The sequence below is a fragment of the Oryctolagus cuniculus genome, chromosome 6 (genome assembly GCF_051225735.1).
Source record: "Oryctolagus cuniculus isolate XC-2025 breed Fujian yellow rabbit chromosome 6, ASM5122573v1, whole genome shotgun sequence".
Taxonomy (NCBI): Eukaryota; Metazoa; Chordata; class Mammalia; order Lagomorpha; family Leporidae; genus Oryctolagus; species Oryctolagus cuniculus.
In genome coordinates, this window is record NC_142872.1 from 92,644,224 (window position 1) to 92,667,691 (window position 23,468).

The 23,468-nt window shown below is 44.9% G+C and overlaps 1 protein-coding gene across 8 annotated transcripts in view; it reads left to right on the forward strand.

The window, feature by feature from the left end:
- Positions 1–23,468, forward strand: part of ADHFE1 (alcohol dehydrogenase iron containing 1) — a 37,964-nt gene that overhangs the window by 6,744 nt on the left and 7,752 nt on the right. For 2 of the 8 annotated variants that reach the window (XM_070075107.2, XM_051843815.3), the window contains 11 exons: positions 13–59; positions 1,945–1,998; positions 2,146–2,300; positions 2,457–2,653; positions 4,239–4,316; positions 5,448–5,553; positions 10,112–10,264; positions 12,666–12,764; positions 17,373–17,451; positions 17,613–17,709; positions 19,719–19,876. In XM_070075107.2, coding sequence (XP_069931208.2) covers positions 1,945–1,998; positions 2,146–2,300; positions 2,457–2,653; positions 4,239–4,316; positions 5,448–5,553; positions 10,112–10,264; positions 12,666–12,764; positions 17,373–17,451; positions 17,613–17,709; positions 19,719–19,876 — 1,176 coding nt within the window. In that variant the 5' untranslated portion in view covers positions 13–59. Of the gene's footprint in view, positions 1–12; positions 60–189; positions 239–1,944; positions 1,999–2,145; positions 2,301–2,456; positions 2,654–4,238; positions 4,317–5,447; positions 5,554–10,111; positions 10,265–12,665; positions 12,765–17,372; positions 17,452–17,546; positions 17,710–19,718; positions 19,877–23,468 lie in introns of all 8 variants that reach the window. The other 6 variants (XR_016236495.1, XR_016236493.1, XM_051843819.3 and 3 more) reach the window with 6 other exon arrangements.

Here is a 23,468-nt window from a genome sequence, read left to right on the forward strand (position 1 = left end):
TTACATTTCTAGCTCCTGGACTCTCACCTTCTGGAAGAACAACTGATTATGCCTTTGAGGTAGATGTCATCAGTCTATTCTCCCTTTTATGAAAGCCTTTTAAGAAATTCAACTACAGTATCTTGCTAATGCGTTATTATTTTATTTCACATGTTATTACTTGATGTTCCACCATCTCTATTTGACCAGCCCTGTTCTGTAAGGTGTTAGGATGATGGAGTAATAGTCTTCTGAGAATGTGAGTAATGTCTAGAATACTGTGTTCCATTCAGCCATTAAAACAGCCAAACTCCCAGTTCTACAAACTCTCCAACGTAACTGTGAATGTTACACGATGAATCTTTAGTTTTCTAATTAGAACCACTCAAGAAGAGGTCAGACAAGTCTGTCTGAAGCAAAAGCAAAGGCACATTCAGTTCTGCTACGTTTACGTTTTATCATACTGTAATTGCAAAAGGACTTGTAATTGTTTGTTTAGGTCCCTGTGTCCTCCTGGCCCAGGAGTCCTAAACAGAAAGCTCAGCAGGGGCCTGCTAGTTAACCCACCAGTAGGCAGGCAGTCTAAGGAAGGCCAGTGCTGTGTTCACCAAGAGCTGCCCTGTGGGAGCGCAGTTCCAGTGTTGCCAGGTTATTCAAGAGATAGAAATCTGGACAGTCATATTCGATATTCCCTTATGTTTAATGATTATTAGCAAAGTTTTTAAAAATTAGGAAATTTAAGCATAACACGAATCAAACAAAAAGGCTTTGGGTCAAAAGTGACCCATTTCCATCAAAATAGGTCTTATCTTAGCTGTAACCTTTATGAGACCATGTTTCTGTTATTCAGAGTTACCAGAGCCTAACACAGAGCCTGGAACAGACATCCAGTAGTCTTGGCTGAGAGGGAGAATGGATGGATGGGTGGATGGATGGATGGGTGGGTGGAGGGATGGATGGGTGGATGGATGGATGGATGGAGACTAGATAGATGTATGGATAGATGGATAGGTGGATAAACAACTAAATGGGCAAAAAAATACAGAGACAACTACATTTAAAATCAGAAAGTAAGACATTTGACAGTTAATGTGTAAGTAGGGAAAGGTAGGCTCTTGAAGCTGAGGGAACAACTTAGAGTTGAGATGTGTTTGGAAAAAGATAACTCTGGTAGTGTCCCCCTCCCCGCTTATCCTTGGGGGATATGTTCCAAGCCTTCCAATAGATACCTAAAACTGTGGATAGTACCAAACTGTTTACATGCTATATTTTTTCCTATATATTCCTATATTTTTTCCTAAGCACCTATGGTAAAGATTAATTTATAAATTAGGCAGAGATAATATAAATAAGTAACAGATTAACAGTAATTTACCATAGATCCTTGCAATATTAGCATATAATTTTTTCTTTGTATATTAACACAAGAACTTTCACCTTCAAGGAAGCATTTTACAGCTTCTCTTTGATATATCCCAATTGTCAGCATCACTTTGGGGCCATTACTAAGTAAAATAAAGGTAAAGTGAGCATGAGCACTATAATACTGAGACTGTGAATCTGATAACCAAGATGGCTACTAAATAACTAACAGGCAGGTAGCATATACAGCAAAGATACGCTGGCAGAAGGATGTTTCACATCCCAAGCAGAATGGTGTGTAGTTTAAAACTGAGGAATTATTTATTTCTGTTGTGTTCCACTCAATATTTTAAGACCACAGTTGACAACAGGCAACTGAAGTAGAGGAACAAAAGAGAAGGGAGAGCTACTATAATTCCAATGTGACTGGAGCCAAGGTTTTCTTAAAGAAGTAAGGTGGGTGTGAGACCAGATGAAGACCATCCTAAGGAGCATATCCTTTATTCTCTAGACAGAGAGGAACCTTTTCAGATTTTCAGAAATGGAGTAGCCAACTCACTAATACCCATATACTTAGATATTTTATTTTATTTTTTTTTCCAGATGGCTGTTTCAAATATTAGATATGGAGCAGGAGTTACAAAGGAAGTTGGCATGGTAAGGTTTAGAGGTGCCTACAGTCTCCTGTTGTCAATGTTAAATACCTTTTAAACAAGTACTAACTGGCCACAACAGAATCTGTATTTTAATGTTAACCAATCAAGCCTAATTTATATATATACAATATACTTTTTCTTATTATAGGACCTACAAAATATGGGGGCCAAAAATGTTTGCTTGATGACAGACAAGAACCTCTCCCGGCTGCCTCCTGTCCAAGTAGCTATGGATTCCCTAGTAAAGAATGGCATCCACTTTCAGGTTTATGATAATGTGAGGGTGGAACCCACAGATGCAAGGTATTCTTGTATTATTGCTGTAACTTAATTTAGGCAGAAGCCAAAACATATCACTGTTGTTTCCACCTTGCCCTAGGATTTATTTAATGCCATGGCCATTTGTTTCTGGAAAAAAAAAAAAAGTGACATGATGATTTTCCTTTTTCCTTCCCCAAGCTTCATGGATGCTATTGAGTTTGCCAAAAAGGGAGCCTTTGATGCCTATGTGGCTGTAGGTGGCGGCTCCACCATGGACACCTGTAAAGCTGCTAATCTGTATGCATCCAGTCCAAACTCTGATTTTCTAGATTACGTCAATGCCCCCATTGGGAAGGGAAAGCCAGTGTGCGTGCCTCTGAAGCCTCTGATAGCAGGTAAAGACCATTTGCTTATTTGTTTTGCACTTGGCAAAAGGCCCTGGGAAAAATGTAAGCTAGTCTACACATGGTCTTCAAGAAGGTCATGGAAAAATGCACATTATGACTTTTGAGATTATTTTTTTTTTTTGTACCAACATAAACTTCTATTTTAATTCCATTTTCCCATGAATTTTTGGGAAGAAACCTTGTATTATGTTTCTGGAACATCTTGACTTGTCCAGACGTCTAATCAGACATAAACCCTGGGTTGGTGGGTTTGTCTCTTCACCCTTCTCAACTATGTCTCCTTTTATCAGCCACTGTGGAGTTTGCCATTTTCTTTCTGGTGTTAACTCCTTCCACATTATAGCTCTACTGCTGACCTTGACATTGTCTCTTTGTTGGGACGTGTGGCCAGCAGAGCCATGTCACTCTGAATGGCATCCGCTTCGTGCCTGCCCAGAGCACAGACCTGCAGTTCCAAATGGGAATAACCCATGTGTTATATGGGAACCTCATGGTTTTCAACTCCCCACATTTTTATGGCTGCTCATCTATTGCCATTTAAAGTTTTATAGCTAAAATGCATTACCGCTAACTAGGAAATATGTTCCATTTAAAGTTGTGTCCTCTGTCTTCCCCTTCTCTGGTCGTATTGTGCATTGTGCGTGAGCCTTGAGCTGAGGAGCAGCTTTGACCTGAATGAGGAACCAGCAGGGGGCGGCGTAATTGGGGCGTGGCAAATGGACCCCTGTGGTGAAACTGTGTCAGCGTCACACAGAGGGGTGATTAGTGAAGTTCAGAAACTTGACAGAGCTACAAAACCGCAGAGCCGCAAAGGCAGAGCGCCTCTGTGCTGGCTGCCAAGCACAAATAATGAAGTCTTTTAGAGACAGCAAATAGGACTTCGCTTACCAGAGGGGCGGAAGAGTGGCCTGTGACTGAGCCCCCAGCTGTAGCTGCCTAGGCTCTGGCGTTAGGGGCACCTAAGGTTTGCAGAGCTCCTGGCTCTCAGTCTGGACATTAGCAAGTCTGTGTGTCAGTGTGGGTATGGATATCACGCCTGCGTGTTAGCACAGACACACAGATCCCACACCTAGTAAACACACGTGCATGTTATTAATGTAGATAGACACTACACACTAAATGCAAATGTTCATACAGAAACCATACATGCTAAACATATCTATGTATGTCAGCATGGGAATGAACACCATGCATATATGTTAACACAGATGCAAAAGTCACCCATAAAAAGTACACATGCACATTAGCACAGACACAGACTAGGCATATTAAACTCATATCCACATTCATGCAGATATAGACATAGTACATGTTAAACATGCATGTGCATTAACACAAACATATGCTTCAACACACCTGTTAAACATGGGTATGCTGCAACAGATATAGACCTCATGCATGCATGTTAATGCAGTCACAGACTTCATCCATGCAAGGGTTACATGCATGGTAATAAACATACAGACATCAAGGGGAGCAGCAGGTTCAGCAAATCTTCCTTCTCTAACTTTGTTCCTTATTCTCACGATTGAATACTTAATACTGTATTGAAATTAATATTGTTTTGTTCAAGTTCCAACAACCTCAGGAACTGGGAGTGAGACTACTGGGGTTGCCATCTTTGACTATGAACACTTGAAAGTAAAAACTGGTAAGAATTTTGCCCAGAATTTTTTTTAATTTCCTCTCCAACCTTTTAACCCCATCTCCTTTTCTTTAACCCTAATACTTAAAAACCAAGGAGCCACAGAGTTAAGGAAAGGGCATATGTGTATAGACACTTTAATTATATTGAAAAACCTATGGGCCCAGTGCTGTAGCTTAGTAAGTTAAGCCTCTGCCTGCAGTGCTGGTATCCCATGTGGGTGCTAGTTCATGTCCTGGATGCTCCTCTTTCAATCCAGCTCTCTGTTTATGATCTAGGAAAGCAGTGGAAGATGGCCCCAGTGCTTGGACTCTGTACCCACATAGAAGACCTAGAGGAAGTTCCTGGCTCCTGGCTTCAATAGGCCTAGTTCCAGCCATTGTGGCCATCTGGGGAGTGAACCAACAGATAGAAGATCTCTCTTCTTTCTCTGTCTAACTCTGCCTCTCAAATAAATATATTTTTTAAAAAATATTTAATAATATAATAAACTTTCTGAGAATTACCTTCAAAAACCTATTGAAATGCCACATATCCTTATTCTTATTTTTTATTTCCGAGGCAAAGGCATAGAGACGGAAACAGACAGCTCCCATCTGCTGGTTCACTCCCCAAATTGCCACATCATCTGGGGCTGGGCCAGGGCAAAGCTTACAGCTAGAAACTCAATTCCAGACTCCCATGTGGCAGGAACTCAATTATTTGAGCCAGCACTAGTACCAAGGTCTGCATTAGCAGGCACAAAGAGTCAAGAGCTACAGCCAAGAATCACTTCTGGTAGTGTGCTCATAAATCAGTTCTCTGGAATTAATGACAAAGAAATGAGCCTTGATTTGTAGTGCTTGCCAGTCTCTGAGGTGTGAATACTCCCACCATGGCCAATGATGTCATCAGCCAGGAGTTAGGAGGAGACACGTGCACTTGGCTCTTGGAAACCAGTAGGCGCTAGCTCCAGCTCATCAGCAAAAAGCCCAGGTTTCTGACTCCATGTCTTTCTGCTGCTGCATGCTGTCCCCCACATGAGAATGAACCTTTTCACTCTTTTTTATTTTTTAGAATAATTTATTTGCCTAAGCTATTTAATTTTTTTAATGGTGCCCCTACCTTTAGCCTCAACTGAAAATCTGTATGTTTTAGGCATTGCTTCAAGAGCCATCAAACCCACACTGGGACTGGTTGACCCTCTGCACACCCTCCACATGCCTGGCCAAGTGGTTGCTAACAGTGGCTTCGATGTGCTTTGGTAGGTACTGGTGCCTGACAGAGGGGCTTTTTCAGGACCAGCTCTGTGGACAGCGTTTGATAGGCATTCACTGATTAGGCTCCACTATGCCCCTGGCTTTGGCTGACCTTATCCCATTTCCTAGGTGAAAACACTGAAGCGGTAAAGGTTGGTGACAAGGTGAGGTCTGGTGTGAGACATAACCCTGCTGTGGAGCAGGGACACAGACTGAAGGAACGCTCGACCAGGCACAGAGTGTCTCGGACCACCTGCCTTTCTGACCACACTGACTAGGGGGAAGGCGCAAGGCCGCTGTGCAGAGGACGGCAGGGAAGGGAGCAGGCACCCCAGGCGACCATTGGACAGGCACCGCGTCAGTGCTTCACGTGCATCATCGCTTCCCCAGTGCTCTGAGCCACGCAGACTTCATTTTTGAGAGGTTTAGTGGTGGGACCGGAACCTTACTGCTGTTCCCCTGGCCTTAGCTGTGCTTGCTGATGGCTCCCTAGTGAGGATTCCCACCCCAGACCTCACTCCTCAGCCCCACACCATTAGTTCCCGCAGCCTCCTGAGGGGCATCCTGCAGGCACCGCACATTCAGCGTGTCCCAAGCTCGCCTACTTCATCCGTTCATGCATGCGTACTTTTTCACGTTTCCACATCTCTGAAATCAGGACATAGCTCGAAATCTGTGATGTGGCAGCATGGGCTTTTTTAAATGGTCCATAATATAATTTAAATTGTATCTTAAATTTGATGCCATCTAGTAATTCTCTTGATCACTCCACACCTTGCAGCTTCTCCTCTCATCTCTTAGCTCAAGAAGTAGCAGGACTCACATGAACTTCTCCCTTCGCTCAGGCTCACACCCAGCCAGCAATCCTGTCTCTTGTCCTGCTTCAATCTCTCACCTTTCTGCTCCCTCATCCTGAGCAACACTGCCTGCCCCAGCTCCCCACTTGGACTATTGCAGAAGTCTCCTCATCGGTCTCCTTGCTTTCCATCACAGGGTTTTGTTTTTTTTTTTTTTTTAAATAAATCTCTTTTTTTTTTTTTTTTTTTTTGACAGAGTGGACAGTGAGAGAGAGAGACAGAGAGAAAGGTCTTCCTTTTTGCTGTTGGTTCACTCTCAAATGGCCGCCGCGGCCAGCGCACTGTAGCCGGCGCACCGCGCTGATCCAATGGCAGGAGCCAGGTGCTTCTCCTGGTCTCCCATGGGGTGCAGGGCCCAAGCACTTGGGCCATCCTCCACTGCACTCCCTGGCCACAGCAGAGAGCTGGCCTGGAAGAGGGGCAACCGGGACAGAATCCGGCGCCCCGACCGGGACTAGAACCCGGTGTGCTGGCGCCACAAGGCGGAGGATTAGCCTAGTGAGCCGCGGCACCGGCCTCCATCACAGGGTTTTTATATCTTCCCTCCACACTGGCTTCCAGACTGCAATATGAGCAACACAAACACACACACACAGACACACACACAGGCCTTACAAGTCTAGGGTTTTCCCTACCTACCATTTAAAGGCCAAACTGCTAAGGCCCTAGAGTGTCCCCAGTGCTCAGCTCTTTATCTGCTTGGAGAACTCATCTTTCAGATCCGCAGGAACATTTGCTCCCCCGTGGAGCCTGTGCTGGCCTCCCCACCCCCCACCCCCCGGCACAACTGACCACCTGCCCTTCCTTTGCTCTTTCCCCTTGGGTGGCCTGTACTTTGCTTCTGAGGCACTCGCTATTCACAGGCCTGTCTCCCCACTGCACGGTGAGCTGGGTGAGGACAGGGCTGTCTTATTCTCTGCTCTAACCCTGTTCCCTAACATGGGGACTGTCACATCATGTATATACTCAATTATCCCTGTTGAATGAAGTTCACATGAGCAGGGGTGACCGAGTTAGGATGCACCTCCAGACGGAGCCGCATCCACGGTCTGCTTCTCAACATCATGCTGCCTACCAAGAGACTGTAGGAAACTGTGTCCCACTTTCTTCAGCTCAGTTTTGTCAGGACTATGATGCGCTGTCCCCTAAAACTGGGAATTAAGGGACCTAAGATTACCTTCCCTGACTGTAACTGTATGACTCACAGACCCAAAGACTCACTGTCAATCAGAAGGTGGGAGTGGGCTTGGAAGGCAGAATGATGGGAATGGCTCTTCCGGGTACTATTTGAGAGAGAGGACACCTGGCCCCAGGAGTTTGTACCTAAAGCCTAGTGGTCTGTACTGGAGAGAGACACAGCCATGTTTCAACCTTAGAGGTAATTCTTCTTGTCAGGACACTATGGATCACCAATTTGCCATCACAGAAATCACCCTTAGGAGAGAAGGTGCTGAAAGACCAGGTGCAGGCCGGCGCCGCGGTTCACTAGGCTAATCCTCCGCCTTGCGGCGCCGGGACACAGGGTTCTAGTCCCAGTCGGGGCGCCAGATTCTGTCCCAGTTGCCCCTCTTCCAGGCCAGCTCTCTGCTGTGGCCAGGGAGTGCAGTGGAGGATGGCCTAAGTGCTTGGGCCCTGCACCCCATGGGAGACCAGGAGAAGTACCTGGCTCCTGCCATCGGATTGGCGCAGTGCGCTGGCCACAGCGCACCGGCGGCGGCCATTGGAGGGTGAACCAACGGCAAAGGAAGACCTTTCTCTCTGTCTTTCTCTCTCACTGTCCACTCTGCCTGTCAAAAAAAAAAAAGACCAGGTGTAGGGCTGGTGTTGTGGCATAGCAAGTAAAGTTTGAGTCCCAGCTGCTCCACCTCCCATCCAGTTCCATGCTAATGCACTTGGGAAAGCCATAGAAGACGGCCCAAGGGCTTGGGCCTCTGCACTCATGTGGGAGACCTGAAAGAGGCTCCTAGATCCTAGCTCTGGTCTGGCCCAGCCCTGGTTGTTGCATCCTCTCTCTCTCTCTCTCTTCTCCCCGCATCTCTCCCTCTATCTCTCTCTCTGTAACTTTTCCTTTCAAATAAATTAAATAAATCTTTAAAAAGAAAGAAAAAAGACTCAGGTGTCTTCCCCTCGGCAGTTACATTTGTTGCTGTTACTGTTACTGTCACTGTTGTAAATCAGTCATCTGACTCCCAAGTTTTAGTCATAGTTTCTGTGAGCTCAGCTCGCTGAGTCTGCCCTGGAGAAACAGATCTGTTCTTCAACCGGAATCTCCATGCATCCAGATGGGATGCAGGCAGAAGTCAGCCTCTGAACCCAGAGGGTTCACTGTCACTCTGTCCTCCCCATGTAGACTCCTCATTCCTGCATGGCTCACACATTCCCTGTGAAGAACCACAGAGCCCTTACACCCAGCTACTGACTATATTGTTTTTTTTTTTTTTAATTTCTAATGCCTAGTTCAAAAGAGAGTTATCTGCTTCTCACATGTATGGGAGAGTCCATCCTTCATTCTACGGCTGAAACTGAACTCCCGCAAAGCATAGTTCATGTTACCGGGTGTCCCAGTGCTCCATTGGTCTACACGGTTACATTCTCATCCTTTGCAGCTGAGTTAGGCTCCATAAAGGCAGCTCGCTGAAGCTTAGTTCTTAAAATGGCCAACCCTTAGTTTTCACAAAAGAAAAAAGAATCCGATCGTTTTTTGAGGCCAGGAATGAATAATAGTGAATACCAAGACCGACGATGTGTAGGCACTGTTCTGAGTATCTTATGTGTCAGCTCATTTAATTTTCACAGCTTCACCTTGAAGCAGTACTATTATGTATCCCTTTCTTTGAGTCTTGCCCCAGGTGGGTGGTGAGCAGGGCCAGTGCTGGAACTGACACGCAGGTAGCTGCCTGCAGACTCTGTGTTTTTCCCACCACACCTTACTCCTCATTTATGTCTAGTGTAACTATGACCCTTCTTTGGCAAAAAGGCAAAGCGCAAGATACAAAATGGTAAATATCTTCTATGAGGAAGTCTTTGTTTTTAAATCCAGTGCTTGCTTTCAGGTCTCAAATGTTTACTAATTCAGCATCTTTGTGATCTGTTTTCACTGGCAAACAGCCACATGGAATCTGACACACAGTGGTCAAAAACACCATAGTGCAATTAATGTCAACTTGGCTTTGTTAATTTCTTTTTTTTTTTTAAGATTTATTTATTTACTTGAAAGTCAGAGTTACATAGAGAGAGAGGAGAGGCAGAGAGAGAGAGAGGTCTTCCATCTGCTGGTTCACTCCCCAATTGGCCGCAATGGCCAGAACTGCACCAATTCGAAGCCAGGAGCCAGGAGCTTCTTCAGGGTCTCCCACACAGGTGCAGGGGCCCAAGCACTTGGGCCATCTTCCACTGCTTTCTCAGGCCACAGCAGTGAGCTAGACGGGAAGTGGAGCAGCCAGGACTCAAACCGACACCCAAATGGGATGCAGGCACTGTAGGCGGCAGCTTTACCCGCTGCACCACAGCACCACCCCCCTGTTAATTTCTATAGTAAGCAATGAATGACTGCTATAGACAGGGGACTGACTGGTAGAAGGTACTGACTGTGACCTTAGTGCTAAATGGCTTATCCACAGTGGAGTGAATGCGAGTGCACTCTGTCATCTGAATGGGGAAAGGAAAAAGACATCACTCTCAGTGTGTGTTCTTTGTTTCTCGTTAGCCATGCCCTGGAGTCATACACTGCCATTCCCTACCATATGCGGAGCCCCTGCCCTTCCAATCCCATCACACGGCCAGCGTACCAGGGCAGCAACCCAATCAGTGACCTTTGGGCAGTCCATGCACTGCGGATCGTCGCTAAATATCTGAAGAGGTAGGTCACCCTTCAGGGGTAGAAACAGGAGGGAAAACCACACTCTGCCCTCACATGAACCTGTCATGCATGATCCTGAGATATCCTGAGTACCTCTGCTCACCGGTCAAGGGACACCAGACTCTGAAGGGGTCACAGGGATGGGTGGTGGGTGAAATCAGGGCCCCTCTGTCTGAAAAGGCAAAGGCAGCAAGTGGGCAAAACAGGAACCCCTAATTTATGAAGAATGTGGATGCAATGAAGGGAAGTTTGTTCATCAGAGCCTCAAAACGTAAGCTAGAATAAGAGGCAATGCCCTTCGAAATTGGGCTACCCAAGACAGAAATGAGAACCACACAGGCAGCGGTCAGCTTTGTACATCCAGACCCTGCCAAAAAGCACACAGAAGTGACCCACTAAGCAAGCTCACATGAACTCCACTTAGGAAATAAAGGTGTAGGGACTGCTATACAGGGAGATAAAAAAGACAGAAAATATATAAAGATTCTTAAAAGCCTTTGAAGGATTTAGGACTAGAAACACATACACATGTATCTTCATGGCCATGGGCTATTGGAGAACAAATAGCCATAGGCTACTGAGATGGCAACGATGCCCCTAGAGATGAAAGCTGACATCTGCGACATTAAGACATAGGCAAAGTCAGACTCACTTTTCTACAAGGCGTTTTCATACCAAAAATGTTGCTGGAAAGTGCACATTTTGAAAAAACTCTCCATAGTTTTCCAACTTTTTTTGCATCAAAATGAACCTACCTTTTAATTCCAATTTTCCATGAATACTTTGAAGTACTCTCGTGTTTACATATAATAGAGGGAGACCACATGGGCAGGTAGGTCAACACATGGACACAGTGCCTTCTGTCACCTTGAGCCCAAAGCTCTTCTGGGATAAGGCGACTTAGAGATGCATTTTGCAGTCGAACAAGGGGATGGGACAGGCAACTCTTTCGGGATCATGGGATACCTCCTAGGAGGCAGAGCATCGTGTGACTTGGCAAAAGCTATCAACCTAAAAAACAGATTCTCCAGAGATTCGTTAGTTTGGGGGGAAGTAAACATGGCAATGGGAATACACGTGCTACAGTACACTATGTGCTTATTTGGGGGGTTCAGGCAAAGGGAAGCTTTTGTAGGCAAAATGGGGAGAATTATGTAAAGTATTTTGAAACAACAATCCTTGGCTACAGGGACCAGTCACAAGGGTGCTGTCAGCCCAAGGGTGAACAGGAAGTTGCTGGAAAGACACCCTCACAGAAGCATTTTCCGCATAAGGTTCTGTTGGTCTCAGTGCAAGGTTGTGGTTCTGGCAGAGTCTGACATGACATTCTCCCAGTCAGGCATTCACCTGAGATCCCCTCCTTCATACCCCCCAGTATAATGTATTCTATTTTTTGTCAAAACTTGACACAAGTGACTCCATTTAGATTCGATATTTCACAGAGTGGAATGGGGACCTTGTCTGACAGGGACAGAATGCTTGGCACAGCTACATGGGAGGTAAGCACATGAGATGGACAGAAGGAAGTCTGAAAAAAAAAAACCATCATCTGCCACTCCACCTTGTTATTTAGAGAATAGGAACTAATATGGGGCTTGGGGAAGAAGGCACAAATTCCTATCCATCTCAAATGAGAGGAGAAAAAAAGCCTGTGGTACCTTTGTGTCATAACAGATACTCTTACTCAAGGTAAAATCTCAAGACATCAAGTAGAAGTGGGTTGGCTCCACCATTTTCAGACTTCCTGCCTGGGGCAGGGTTTCCAAGCAGTGTGTGCAGGAAGTCTGAGCTGAACCTCAAAAGGGCTTTTGAGAATTTGCTTGTCCAAAGTGACACTGAGGACACACAGAGCAAGCAAAGGTTCGCCCTGCACTAACATCCCCCTTCCTCAATATTAGAGTAGGTGTGCAGTTTCTGTAGCTTCCGAAAGAGGCCTCCAGTGGCTCTGGTTCGGGGGCAGTCACAGAAAGATGGCTGGGTGGGCTGGCTTTGTCCCGCAGGCTCGAGTCAGCCCTTCTTGCCCTGTGCACTCTGAGAATCCATTCACGGCAGCCATCAAGGTCATTGACAAATGAAGAAGAAGAATGAGTTCAGGGCACTTCCTAGACCAGCTCTTACGACCCAAGGGTCAGGGCTTTGCCTCTCACACACTTGCATATCACATGAGCAGCCTGACAGCGCATTTATTATGCCTTTGCTGAAACCGTGGATGAGAAAATATATTTCCCTTCAGTTCTCATTTAGAAGACAAGACGTCGTTTGGATAACTTCCCTGATTTTTCTTCCTGCCTGGTAGCGTTTCTTTTTAAATTTTTTCCAGATCTTTCCCTAAGGCAGCTCTTTATTCAGTAAGAAATGCCAGGGTTGATGTGTTATTGTTAGGTATTTATATCATTCACAGGGCTGTCAGAAATCCTGATGATATTGAAGCAAGGTCTAATATGCACTTGGCAAGCACTTTTGCTGGCATTGGATTTGGAAATGCTGGTGTTCATTTGTGGTGAGCAAATTTGAGATTTTATTTCTTTCCTCAAGGTATTGCTGTCGGTTTTTAATGTTTATAATTCAAAACGGGTGGTGAAATTTAAATATTTTATAGAAGGAAGAAATTTAACTTAAGTCATTAAATGTTTTCTTAATTCAAATGTGGCTTATTGGGTCATGGGTTTTTTAAATAACAGATCTTTAAGATATAGGTATGTACTGTACCAATCACTCATTTAAAATATACAATTGAATGGTTCTTAATGTACACATAGAGTTGTGCAACAGTCATGATTAATTTTAGAGCATTTCATCAGCCACAAAAGAAATCCCGTACAACGTAGCTGTTCCCCCCACCTCCCTCAGTACTAACCAACTACTAATCTGCTTTCTGTCTCAATAGAGTACTTCATTCTGGACATTTCAGATGAGCATTTAATATGTAGTCTTCTGTATCTGGCTTGTTTTACTTAGCGTAGAGTTTCCAAGGTTCATCCATGTGTCAGTACTTCATTCCTTTTTATTGCCAAATAGCATTCCATTGTTTGGATATACCACATTTGATTTGTCCATTCATCAGTTGACAGACATTTGGGTACCATACTGTATTTGACTATTATAACTAATGTTGCTCTGAACATTCAAGTCCAAGTTTTTATGTAGACATATGTGTTCTTTTCTCTTCTGAATACAAAAGAGTGGATTGCTGGGTCCTATAGTAATTCTGTGTTTATATTTTGAGGAACTGCCAATTGTTTTCCATAGTATTTGCACCATTTTACATTCCCACCATCATGGATAGGGGTTCTGATTTCTCCATATCCTCACCATGTGCCGTGAATTTTTAAAACATCAAATGCAGAATTTCCCCCCAGTCTCTCACAAATAGAGAGGGATCAGAATATTGCCAATAGCTCAGTATTAACTTGTTTGATCAGAACTTTACTGGAATATTTATAATTTAAAACCAGTGACACTGAGAATTAAGAGTAATCCTTGGGGCCAGTGCCAAGAAAGTGGAGCAGCTGGGACTCCAACCAGCATGGGCTGCTCCACTTCTGATTCAGCTCCCTGCTAATGCACCTGGGAAAGTAGCGGAAGATGGCCCGGCCCGAGTGCTTGGGCTCTTGCACCCATTTAGGATACAAGTACCTGGGACTCTCCACCCACACGGAAGATCCAGATGAAGCTCCTGGCTCCTGGCTTTGGCCTGGCCCAGCCCTGGCTGTTACAGTCATTTGGGAAATGAACCACTAGACGAAAGATCTCTGTGTCTCTCCTTCTCTCTTTAACTCTGGCTTTCAAATAAATAAATAAATCTTAAAAAAAAAAAAAAAAAGAAGAAGAAGAAGAAGAAAAGAATCAAGAGTAGTTCTTGACTAGGACAAGTGCTCTGAGATGGTCACCCTCTCTAAGTCTGTGCTGATGGGGGCATAAATTGGTAGCATCTTTCCAAAACACACGTGACCAAAATATACCCAGAGCCTGAAACATTTTTATATCACTTGACCCACTAATTCACTTCTAGGAATCTAACCTAAAGAAATAAGAAATACCCATGATATGATCAAGGCATTTCCTTATAGGGATGTTCACCTAGTGTTATTTATAGTTGAAAAAATTTGGAAGTAACCTAAATTTCCAACATTTTGGGAACAGTTGGTCAAAGTACAATAGATACTAAATAAAATAAGTACATTAAAAATAATGGGTTTTTTATTTATTTTAATTTTTTTTTGACAGGCAGAGTGGACAGTGAGAGAGAGAGACAGAGAGAAAGGTCTTCCTTTTTGTTGTTGGTTCACCCTCCAATGGCCGCCATGGCCTGCGCGCTGTGGTCGGCGCACCGCGCTGATCCAAAGCCGGGAGCCAGGTGCTTCTCCTGGTCTCCCATGGGGTGCAGGGCCCAAGGACTTGGGCCATCCTCCACTGCACTCCCTGGCCATAGCAGAGAGCTGGCCTGGAAGGGGGGCAACCGGGACTGAATCCAGCGCCCCGACCGGGACTAGAACCCAGTGTGCCGGCGCCGCTAGGTGGAGGATTAGCCTATTGAGCCACGGCACCGGCCTAAAAATAATGTTTTAAAACAGGAAAGTATTTGGGAAAATATTCTCAAAGAACATTAAACAAAAAAGGCAATGCATAAACTGTATACATATATACAACATGATCATAAATTAAATATATGCATAAAATAACTAGAAGTAAATAGCATTATGGATAATTTTTATTTTCTACAAGGAACATAGACAACTGTTGATAAAGCAGTCAGTATAAAATATTGAGTAGGGGGACCAGCACTGTGGTACAGCAGGTTAAAGCCACCGCCTGCAGTGCCAGCATCCCACACAGGCACTAGTTTGAGTCCCAGCTGCTCCACTGCTAATGTGCCTCGGATCCAGACCCCTGCTAATGTGCCTGGGAAAGTATCAGAGGATGGTCCAAGTCCTTGGGCCCTCCCACCCACATGGGAGACCCGAAAGAAGATCCTGACTCCTGGCTTCAGATCAGCCCATCTCTGGCTGTTATGGCCATTTGGGGAGTGAACCAACAGATGGAGGACCTTTCTCTCTCTGTCTCTACTTCTCTCTGTAACTCTTTCAAATAAATAAAATAAATCTTTTTTTTAAATATAATATTCAGTAGTATAGAAAATTGCATTTTTAAAGCTACATGGACCCTTTCACATCATGAAAGAGTATTTAGTAATAACTTGGGGAGTGAAAGAGGAGTAGTACATTCCAAAGTACCTATGAACTCAGCATCAATAGCTTCCAATCTGGGAGCACCTTTTTTTGAATACACATTCATACATATATTTACCAAAATATTTCCCCCAATAAATTGTAAAGCTTTTGCTGAATAAGCACAAAGTCACCCAGTAACCCACATTAAAAGACTTACAGACATTTCAGTAGTGTCAGGCCTTTTGTTTGCAGTATAAAAGAGAACTTCAAAAAGCTCATGGAAAAAATAGAATTAAAATACAAGCTTGCGGTCAGTGCTGTAGCGTAGCTGGTAAAGCTGCTGCCTGCAGTGCTAGCATCCCATATGGACGCAGGTTCATATCCTGGCTGCTCCACTTCCGATCCAGGTCTCTGTAATGGCCTCGGAAAGCCGTGGAATATGGCCCAAGTCCTTGGGCCCCTGCACCCATGTGGGAGACCCGGAGAAAGCTCCTGGCTTCTGGCTTCAGATAGGCCCAGCTCTGGCTGTTGCGGCCATCTGGGGAGTGAAGCAGCGCATGAAAGACATCTCTCTCTCTCCGCCCATGCCTCTCTGTAACTCTGCCTTCGAGTAAATAAATAAATCTTTTTAAAAATATATATAAGCCTATTTTGCCTCAAAAAATCTTGAAATTCATATATAATTTTTATTTTGAAAAATGTATTTGTTTGAGTTACAGAGAGAGAAGGACAAAGAGAGAAAGAGAGGGAGAAAGAGATCTTCAATCCACTGGTTCATTCCCCAAGTGGCCGCAACAGCCAGGGCTGAGCCAGGCCGAAGCCAGTAGCAGGAACTTCATCTGGATCTTCCACATGGGTGTCAGAGGTCCGAGCACCTGGGCTATCTTCCACTCCCTTCCCAAGCCGTTAGTAAGGAGCTGAATCAGAAGTAGAGCAGCTGGTACTCTAAGTAGTTCTCACAGAGGATGTCTGCATCACAGACAATAGCTCTACCTGTTAGACCACAACACCAGTCCCTGCATAATTTCAAATGGTAACAATTTATTTGAAAGACAGACAATCAGACATAGAGAGGTAGCACCTGCTAGTTCACTACCCAAACACCTGATGACTGAAGCTAGGCCAGAACTAAGACCAGAAATCAGAAACACAGCCAGGTCTCCCACATGGGTGGCAGGAATCCAATTTTTTTGCCGTCACCACTACCTCCCAGGGTCTGCAGTAGCAGGAAGCTAGAGTCAGGAGCTAGAGCTAGGAATCAAACCCACTAGGCTAAATGCCCACTCCCATAGTTCTTTATAATACACATTTTCCATGAACTTTTAAAAAAATCCCTCACATTAATTGTAGCGTAATAGTTTTTCATAATGTTTGTCTTTGGAATTATCTAATAAATTTTCACTTTTCCTATTTGCTCACTAAGAATTCAGGAGAAAAAAAAAAAAGAATTCAGGAGAATGTAAAGGGTTTTTCAGTAAAAACAAAACCCATGATGTTGTTTTCTTGATGACAATGAAACCTAAATAAATCCTTGAGGTAGAATTCAGGCAGGAGAAACCAGTCACATTAGAATTACTTGACACAGCCTCTTTGGTTCCTGTAATTACTTATGACTCAGCTTCCTTAGGATGGAATATTGGAAAGGTTCTATCAGTTATTGGGACAGATCATTTTGGGGGCCAGCTTGCATGTCGTTGAATGGCATTCGAGTCTCTGATCATTTAAATTTGAACATTTCATAAGTTTTATTAATGAACATAAGTTTTATTAATGAATATAAGGAGATGTATATTCTTATACCAAAAAAAAAAAAAAAAAAAAAAACCAGACTGTAGAACTTTGTCCAGAGACTGATGGGCTCTCTTAAGAGTATCATTGTATTATTGACCTGAATTCTGATATCTGCATATCAATGTTAGGTTTTCTTTCTCTTCTAGCCATGGGATGTCTTACCCAATTTCAGGCTTAGTGAAGACATATAAAGCAAAGGATTATGATGTGGATCACCCACTGGTGGTAAAGACAAAAATAATATATTTTTAAATGAAATCTTAACATTCCTCAAAGTTTCCATAGATACATTGCTCAATTTGTGCCTGCTGGGAGTGCAGGGGGAAGCCACTTAATGCCTAGACTCCGCAGGGAGAAGACCAGCTCTGCCGTCGGTTTCTCCGCAGCCCCATGGCCTTTCTGTGGTGCTCACGTCCCCAGCGGTGTTCACTTTCACGGCCCAGATGTTTCCAGAGCGGCACCTGGAGGCGGCGGAAATTTTGGGTATGGACCCTTCCTCGTAAACCTGTGACCCACACAGGGGAGCTTTTCTTGGGGTTACTGCTGAAGAGAAACCATAAAGGCAATACCCAAAAATGCTGCTTTGGGACAGCTCAATAAATGAGAGTGACTTGCCTAGCGTCCCACTTAGAATGAAAGTGCTCTGATCTTATGCTGCTAAGAGTCTGCTAACAAGGAATCAGAACCAAACACTGATTCTGTTGAGTTTGTCGTAATACTGTTTCCTCTGTTTTCACCCACAAGGAGGGTAGAACTCTTTATGTACCATTAATGTTATATGCAGCTTTTGCTAGGTACAGTTTGATAATAAAAGGATTCTAAATTAGGAAGTGGAAGTAAATTCCCAATCATAGGAAATCTAAACTAGAAACTTCATGAAAGTATCCAAGAGAGTAATCTATTTGCCATACTGCAGAATACATAATGTCTATCGTTAGATACACATGATGCTTTTTGAATCTTACTGGACGTAAAATTGTATTCAGGAGAGCTTTGGTGGAAAGTAAAATTTTGAGGATTTACTGAAACAAGAACTCTTTTAGGTAGACATGAGTGTTGGATTAGCTTGCGAAATACCATATTCCCCTGCTTATGTGGAGGGTAGGAAGGGAAAGGCGAACAGAAACCCTCATTATGCTCCTAGCTCCAGCCGTTGGGGAGACGCTTCCCAGGCAGTGAGGACTGACCACAGACATGCCACTGGGCACTGCTCCCCTCTGCTGCCCTCTCACACACACATGCATGCGCGCGCGCACACACACACCACCACCACCAGCACCACCACCACCACCACCACCTATTGTGCTCCTGCCAGGGCCAGGTATGTGCTGGGAATGTTAATGACAGAAACCCAGGGCAGAGAGGCAGCCCCGGGGCTCTGAGTTTCCAGCGTGAGCTGTAGGAAAACAGTGCCCACTTGGCCAAGGATCTTATGTCCCTTTCCCTTTCTGGTTGTAGGTGTTGGGAGTCAGCTACTTTGCAAATATATGAACAGTGTGAACAGTGGGGAGCCCAAGCCATAAGCTAGATTTATGGTGATTGGGCAATCTTAGAGAACTTCAAGTTCACATTCCAGGCAATCTGCAACATGGCTGAAAATGCAATGCCTCTGATAGAATTCTGATGGAAGATACCCCCCTCTCCCTCTCTCTCTCTCTCCCTCTCCCCCCCCCCCGCCCCGTAACACTGCCTTTCAAATAAATAAATAAATCTGCAAAAATCCTGCCCTTACAGATCCTTACCACTTGGCAACTTCTCACCTCACTGTTAACATTCTTATCTACATTTAATGCACTTTGTTCTGAGAGTCTTCATGTTCTTGGTTCTGCTTGGTTGGTTCTGTACTACTTATTGAGAGGAACACACTGGCCCCTTTGCAAACAGAGTCCACAATAAAAAAAAAAGAAAGAAAAAGGTTTATCGCTCTAGAGAGGAGCTATTTCTTTCCTTGGTCCCAAACAATCCATTTTTGTCATACTTCCTTTCTTCCCCTTGGCTGGTTAATGCTGTCCCTCTGGATCCCTGTCTCCCAAGGTGTTTGCAAAGGACTTGTCTGTTTTCTAGGCTGCTACTGTGAGAGAAGACGTTGAACATGTGTGCCTCTAGGTGTCAGCAAATTCCAGACCTTGAAAATCACACGGGCTGGGTCTTTCCAACAAGCGTCCATTCCTCCTCACCCCAACACCAGCCTTCTTTCTGTGCCCCTTTTCTTGGTTCTGCTGCTGAACATGTAGGAACTGGGAAGTCCCTGAGAAACCTGAGAGTCAGGTTAGCTGCGCCGGCCGACTTCTCTTACAGAGCGAGGCTCCCCGTGTGTCTCAGGCCGGCCATGCCTACGTGTCTTCTGTGGGTCTGACGCTAAGGTGCCCTCGCTCGTGGTGTTAGGGAGATGGCAGTGGTGCACGTTCTGTGTGCAGCTGACCCTGTGACTGAGCGACACCCAGACCCTGCTTCTTCCGCTGTCTCCACAGTCAGTGCTTTGTGTCTTCCAGGAGCGGACATCCGCAGTGCTAGGACCCAGGACGCGGGGCCCATGTTAGCAGACAGGCTCCGGAAATTCTTATTCGAGCTGGACGTGGATGATGGCCTAGCTGCTATTGGTTACTCCAAAGCCGATATCCCCGCTTTAGTGAAGGGAACACTGCCCCAGGTAAGAGACACGCGTACACCTCACCCCTGCGAAGAAGCCCAGTTTCCAGAAAGGCCTGCTCCATTCGGAAAGTGTTCGCGTGGATGAAGGCCCTGCGGTCCTCGGGCAGTTTTCAGGTCTCCTCAGCACCACACAGTCATTCTCCCCTTTCCCAGGGGGAAGGGCCCTGGGCCCCTGTGCCTTTATGTTCTTCCATAAAACTGTGGCTCCAGGGAAGACGTTTTCAGTACAGCTGAAAGGATCCTTTATGAGAATTCAGGGCAAAACTACCTGTTGATGTGGAGCTGTGGCAACATTTTCCTTTTTCCCCATTTCTGCTCTTTGCTGGGCCCCTGTAAAAACTACATGAAGCTGTTCCCAAGGGACCACTAATAGTATTTTCCATCAAAAATGGTTACAAATCCTACTGTTTTGTAAAGACTAGGTCTGGCCTTTAAATGAAACTATTACCAAAGTTGCTTTTACATGAATTTGGGAAATTGTATACTTTATGCATATCTGTGTCCCTTTGGGTCTTATTTGTTTAAATGACGCTAAAGAATGAAACAGAGCTGCCATATCTTCTATTCAGTCCAATTGTAATAGCTGTAAAGGTCCCTCTCCCAAGGTTTTCACAAAGAGCTCAACCCTCATTGGACTTTTCTTGAGCTAGCTCGTCAGGCCAAGACCCTGTTCGGTGCAATTCCCCGCAAAGGAGAGAGCTCAGAGCCACAAACACTTGGTTAGTGGGTCACTTCATGCTCGGCACGCCAAGCACTCCCTTAGCTGTAAGCAAGGTAAGTAAGGACCTCAAGCTAGTGTCTTCTGCCCTGTTCCATCAGCGGCTAGATGTTGACAACCTCGTTACTCATATAAGATAAGATATGTAGAGAGGCAGGCATTTGGCCTAGTAGGTAAGTTGCCACTTGGGGTGCCTTCATTCCATATTAGAGTGTCTGGGTTCAAGTCCTGGCTCTACTCCCAGTTCCAGCTTCCTGCTAATGTGTGCTGTGAAAGACAGCAAGTGACAGCTCAAGTGCTTGGGTCCTTGCCACCCACATGGGAGACTCCAATGGAGTTCCTGGTTCCTAGCTTCAGCCTGGCCTAGCCCCAGCCATTGTGAGCATATTGGGAGTGAACCAGTGGGTGGGGGATTTCACTGTGCCTCTATCTGTGTGTGTGCCTTTCAAATAAATAAATAAATTTTAAAAAGATAAGATTTCTCCATATTGGGTTCATAGACTCATATGTCCATAGGAACAAGGTAGGTAATGGCAATAGACACAGTAATGTAATTCAGTAAAGAGTTGTAAGCACTTTGGTGAACTGGAAATCATCTAATTGGGTGAGCAACTATTCAGCTACAATTTATTATCAGTGAGCTGAAATTCAGGGCCTGAAGTTGACAGAGCTTCCAGCTTTCAAGAAAAATCAGCTATCTTGATATTTATGTTGAATTCCCTGGTTTCCCAATGGAAAAACAAAACATGGACCATAAGCTACCAATTTAGATTTGGGCCCAGTGGGTTCAACTGCATCTGAGAATATAAAAGGATGAGAAATATAAAGGAATGGCTTCAAAATATAGCATAGTCCTTGAGCTAACTCATAAGTCCTTAGTTTTAAGCAGTAAGTCTGAGAAACTAAATAACCAAAAAAAAAAAAATGACTTTCTAATGCCATCACAATTATTGTATTCAAAATTATAAGTTCCATGAGGACAGGAATCTGTCTGCTTTGCTCATCCATCCTTTGTTGTACTGAACACAAACTTATTAAATGAACACAGACCTGCAGCCCTCTCCTGTATCCCCTGTCCAGATTTGCTTAATGGCAAAACAATAGTAAGTTTTTGAGACATCTCCTAAGACTGACTAGGATTCAACTGAAGACATGTGTGTCCAACGATATCATAAATTGCGTGATCACCATAATTTTAATGTAGCTTCTGGCTTTTATAGCATAGGCCCAGGGAACCTGCCCATTCTGCAAGGGGACCTCTGAAAAGCTCTACTGGTTTAGCCCTGGAAAGAGTTTTTGGAAATATGTTTGTTAACCTCCAAGAATGGTAGGCATGACTCTCAGATGAAAGTGTCTAATAGCTTGGCCACTTAATTGGTGGTAACAGTACAGCTCTCAGCCATCAGCACACACTAGCAAATGTTTACCATCTTTATTCTACTGTCCTTGGGCTTTTACTTTTTTTTTTTTTTTTTTTTTTGGAGAGGCAGACAGACAGAAACTTCCCATAATCCATGTCTTCCACATAAGTGGCAGGGACCCAGTCAAGCCATCACCTGCTGCTTCCCAGCATGCTCATCAGCAGGAAGCTGGAATCAAACCAAAACTCCAACCCAGACACTTTGATATAGGGATCAGGCATCCAAAGCAGCATCCTAACCACTGTACCAAATGCCCATCCCCAGACTTTCACTTAAAGATTTATTTTATTTATTCAAGAGGCAGAGTTATAGACACAGAGAGGGAGAGAGAGAGAGAGAGAGAGAAAGGTCTTCCATCTGCTGGTCCACTCCCCAAATGGCCGCAATGGCAGAGCTGGGCCAACCTGAACCCAGGAGCCAGGAGCCTCCTCCAGGTCTCCCATGCACAGGTAGGGGCCCAAGCACTTGAGCCATCCTCCACAGCTTTCCCAGGCCATCAGCAGAGAGCTGGATCAGAATAGGAGCAGCCAGGACTTAAACTTGCACCCATATCGTATTCTGGTGCCATAGGCAGAGGCTTAGCCCACTATGCCACAGCACCAGCCTCCAACTTTCACTTTCAAAAGATATTCCAGGGACTGACACTGTGGCGCAGTGGGTTAAAGCCCTGGCCTGCAGTACCAGCATCCCATATGGGCACCGGTTCCAGTCCTGGCTACTCCACTTTGGATCCAGCTCTCTGCCATGGCCTGGAAAAGCAATAGAAGACGGCCCAAGTCCTTGGGTCCCTGCACCTTCCTGGGAGACCCGGATAAAAGCTCCTGGCTCCTGGCTTTGGAGCGGCACAGCTCCGCCCGTTACAGTCATTTGGGGAAGCGAACCAGCGAATGGAAGACCTCTCTGTCTCTCTGGCTCTACTTCTCTCTGTAACTCTTTTAAATAAATTTAAAAAAAAAAAAAAAAAAAAAACCTATTCCAGACAGCAGTGGCTCCAGACCAGCATTTGAGAACATCCACTGAGTTAATTGGGAATCATTCTGGCTGCCTCCATGTAAATGTGATAATGAGAAATCTTAGAAGCAAAACCTTCAATAGACAAAATAAATTTATTGGCCGGCGCCACGGCTCACTAGGCTAATCCTCCGCCTGCGGCACTGGCACCCCGAGTTCTAGTCCCAGTTGGGGCGTTGGATTCTGTCCCGGTTGCTCCTCTTCCAGTCCAGCTCTCTGCTGTGGCCCAGGAAGGCAGTGGAGGATGGCCCAAGTGCTTGGGCCCTGCACCTGCATGGGAGACCAGGAGGAAGAACCTGGCTCCTGACTTCGGATTGGTGCAGCACGCTGGCTGTAGCAGCCATTTGGTGGGGTGAACGAAAGGAAGGAAGACCTTTCTCTCTGTCTCTCTCACTGTCTAACTCTGCCTGTCAAAATAATTTATTTAAATAAAAACAAAA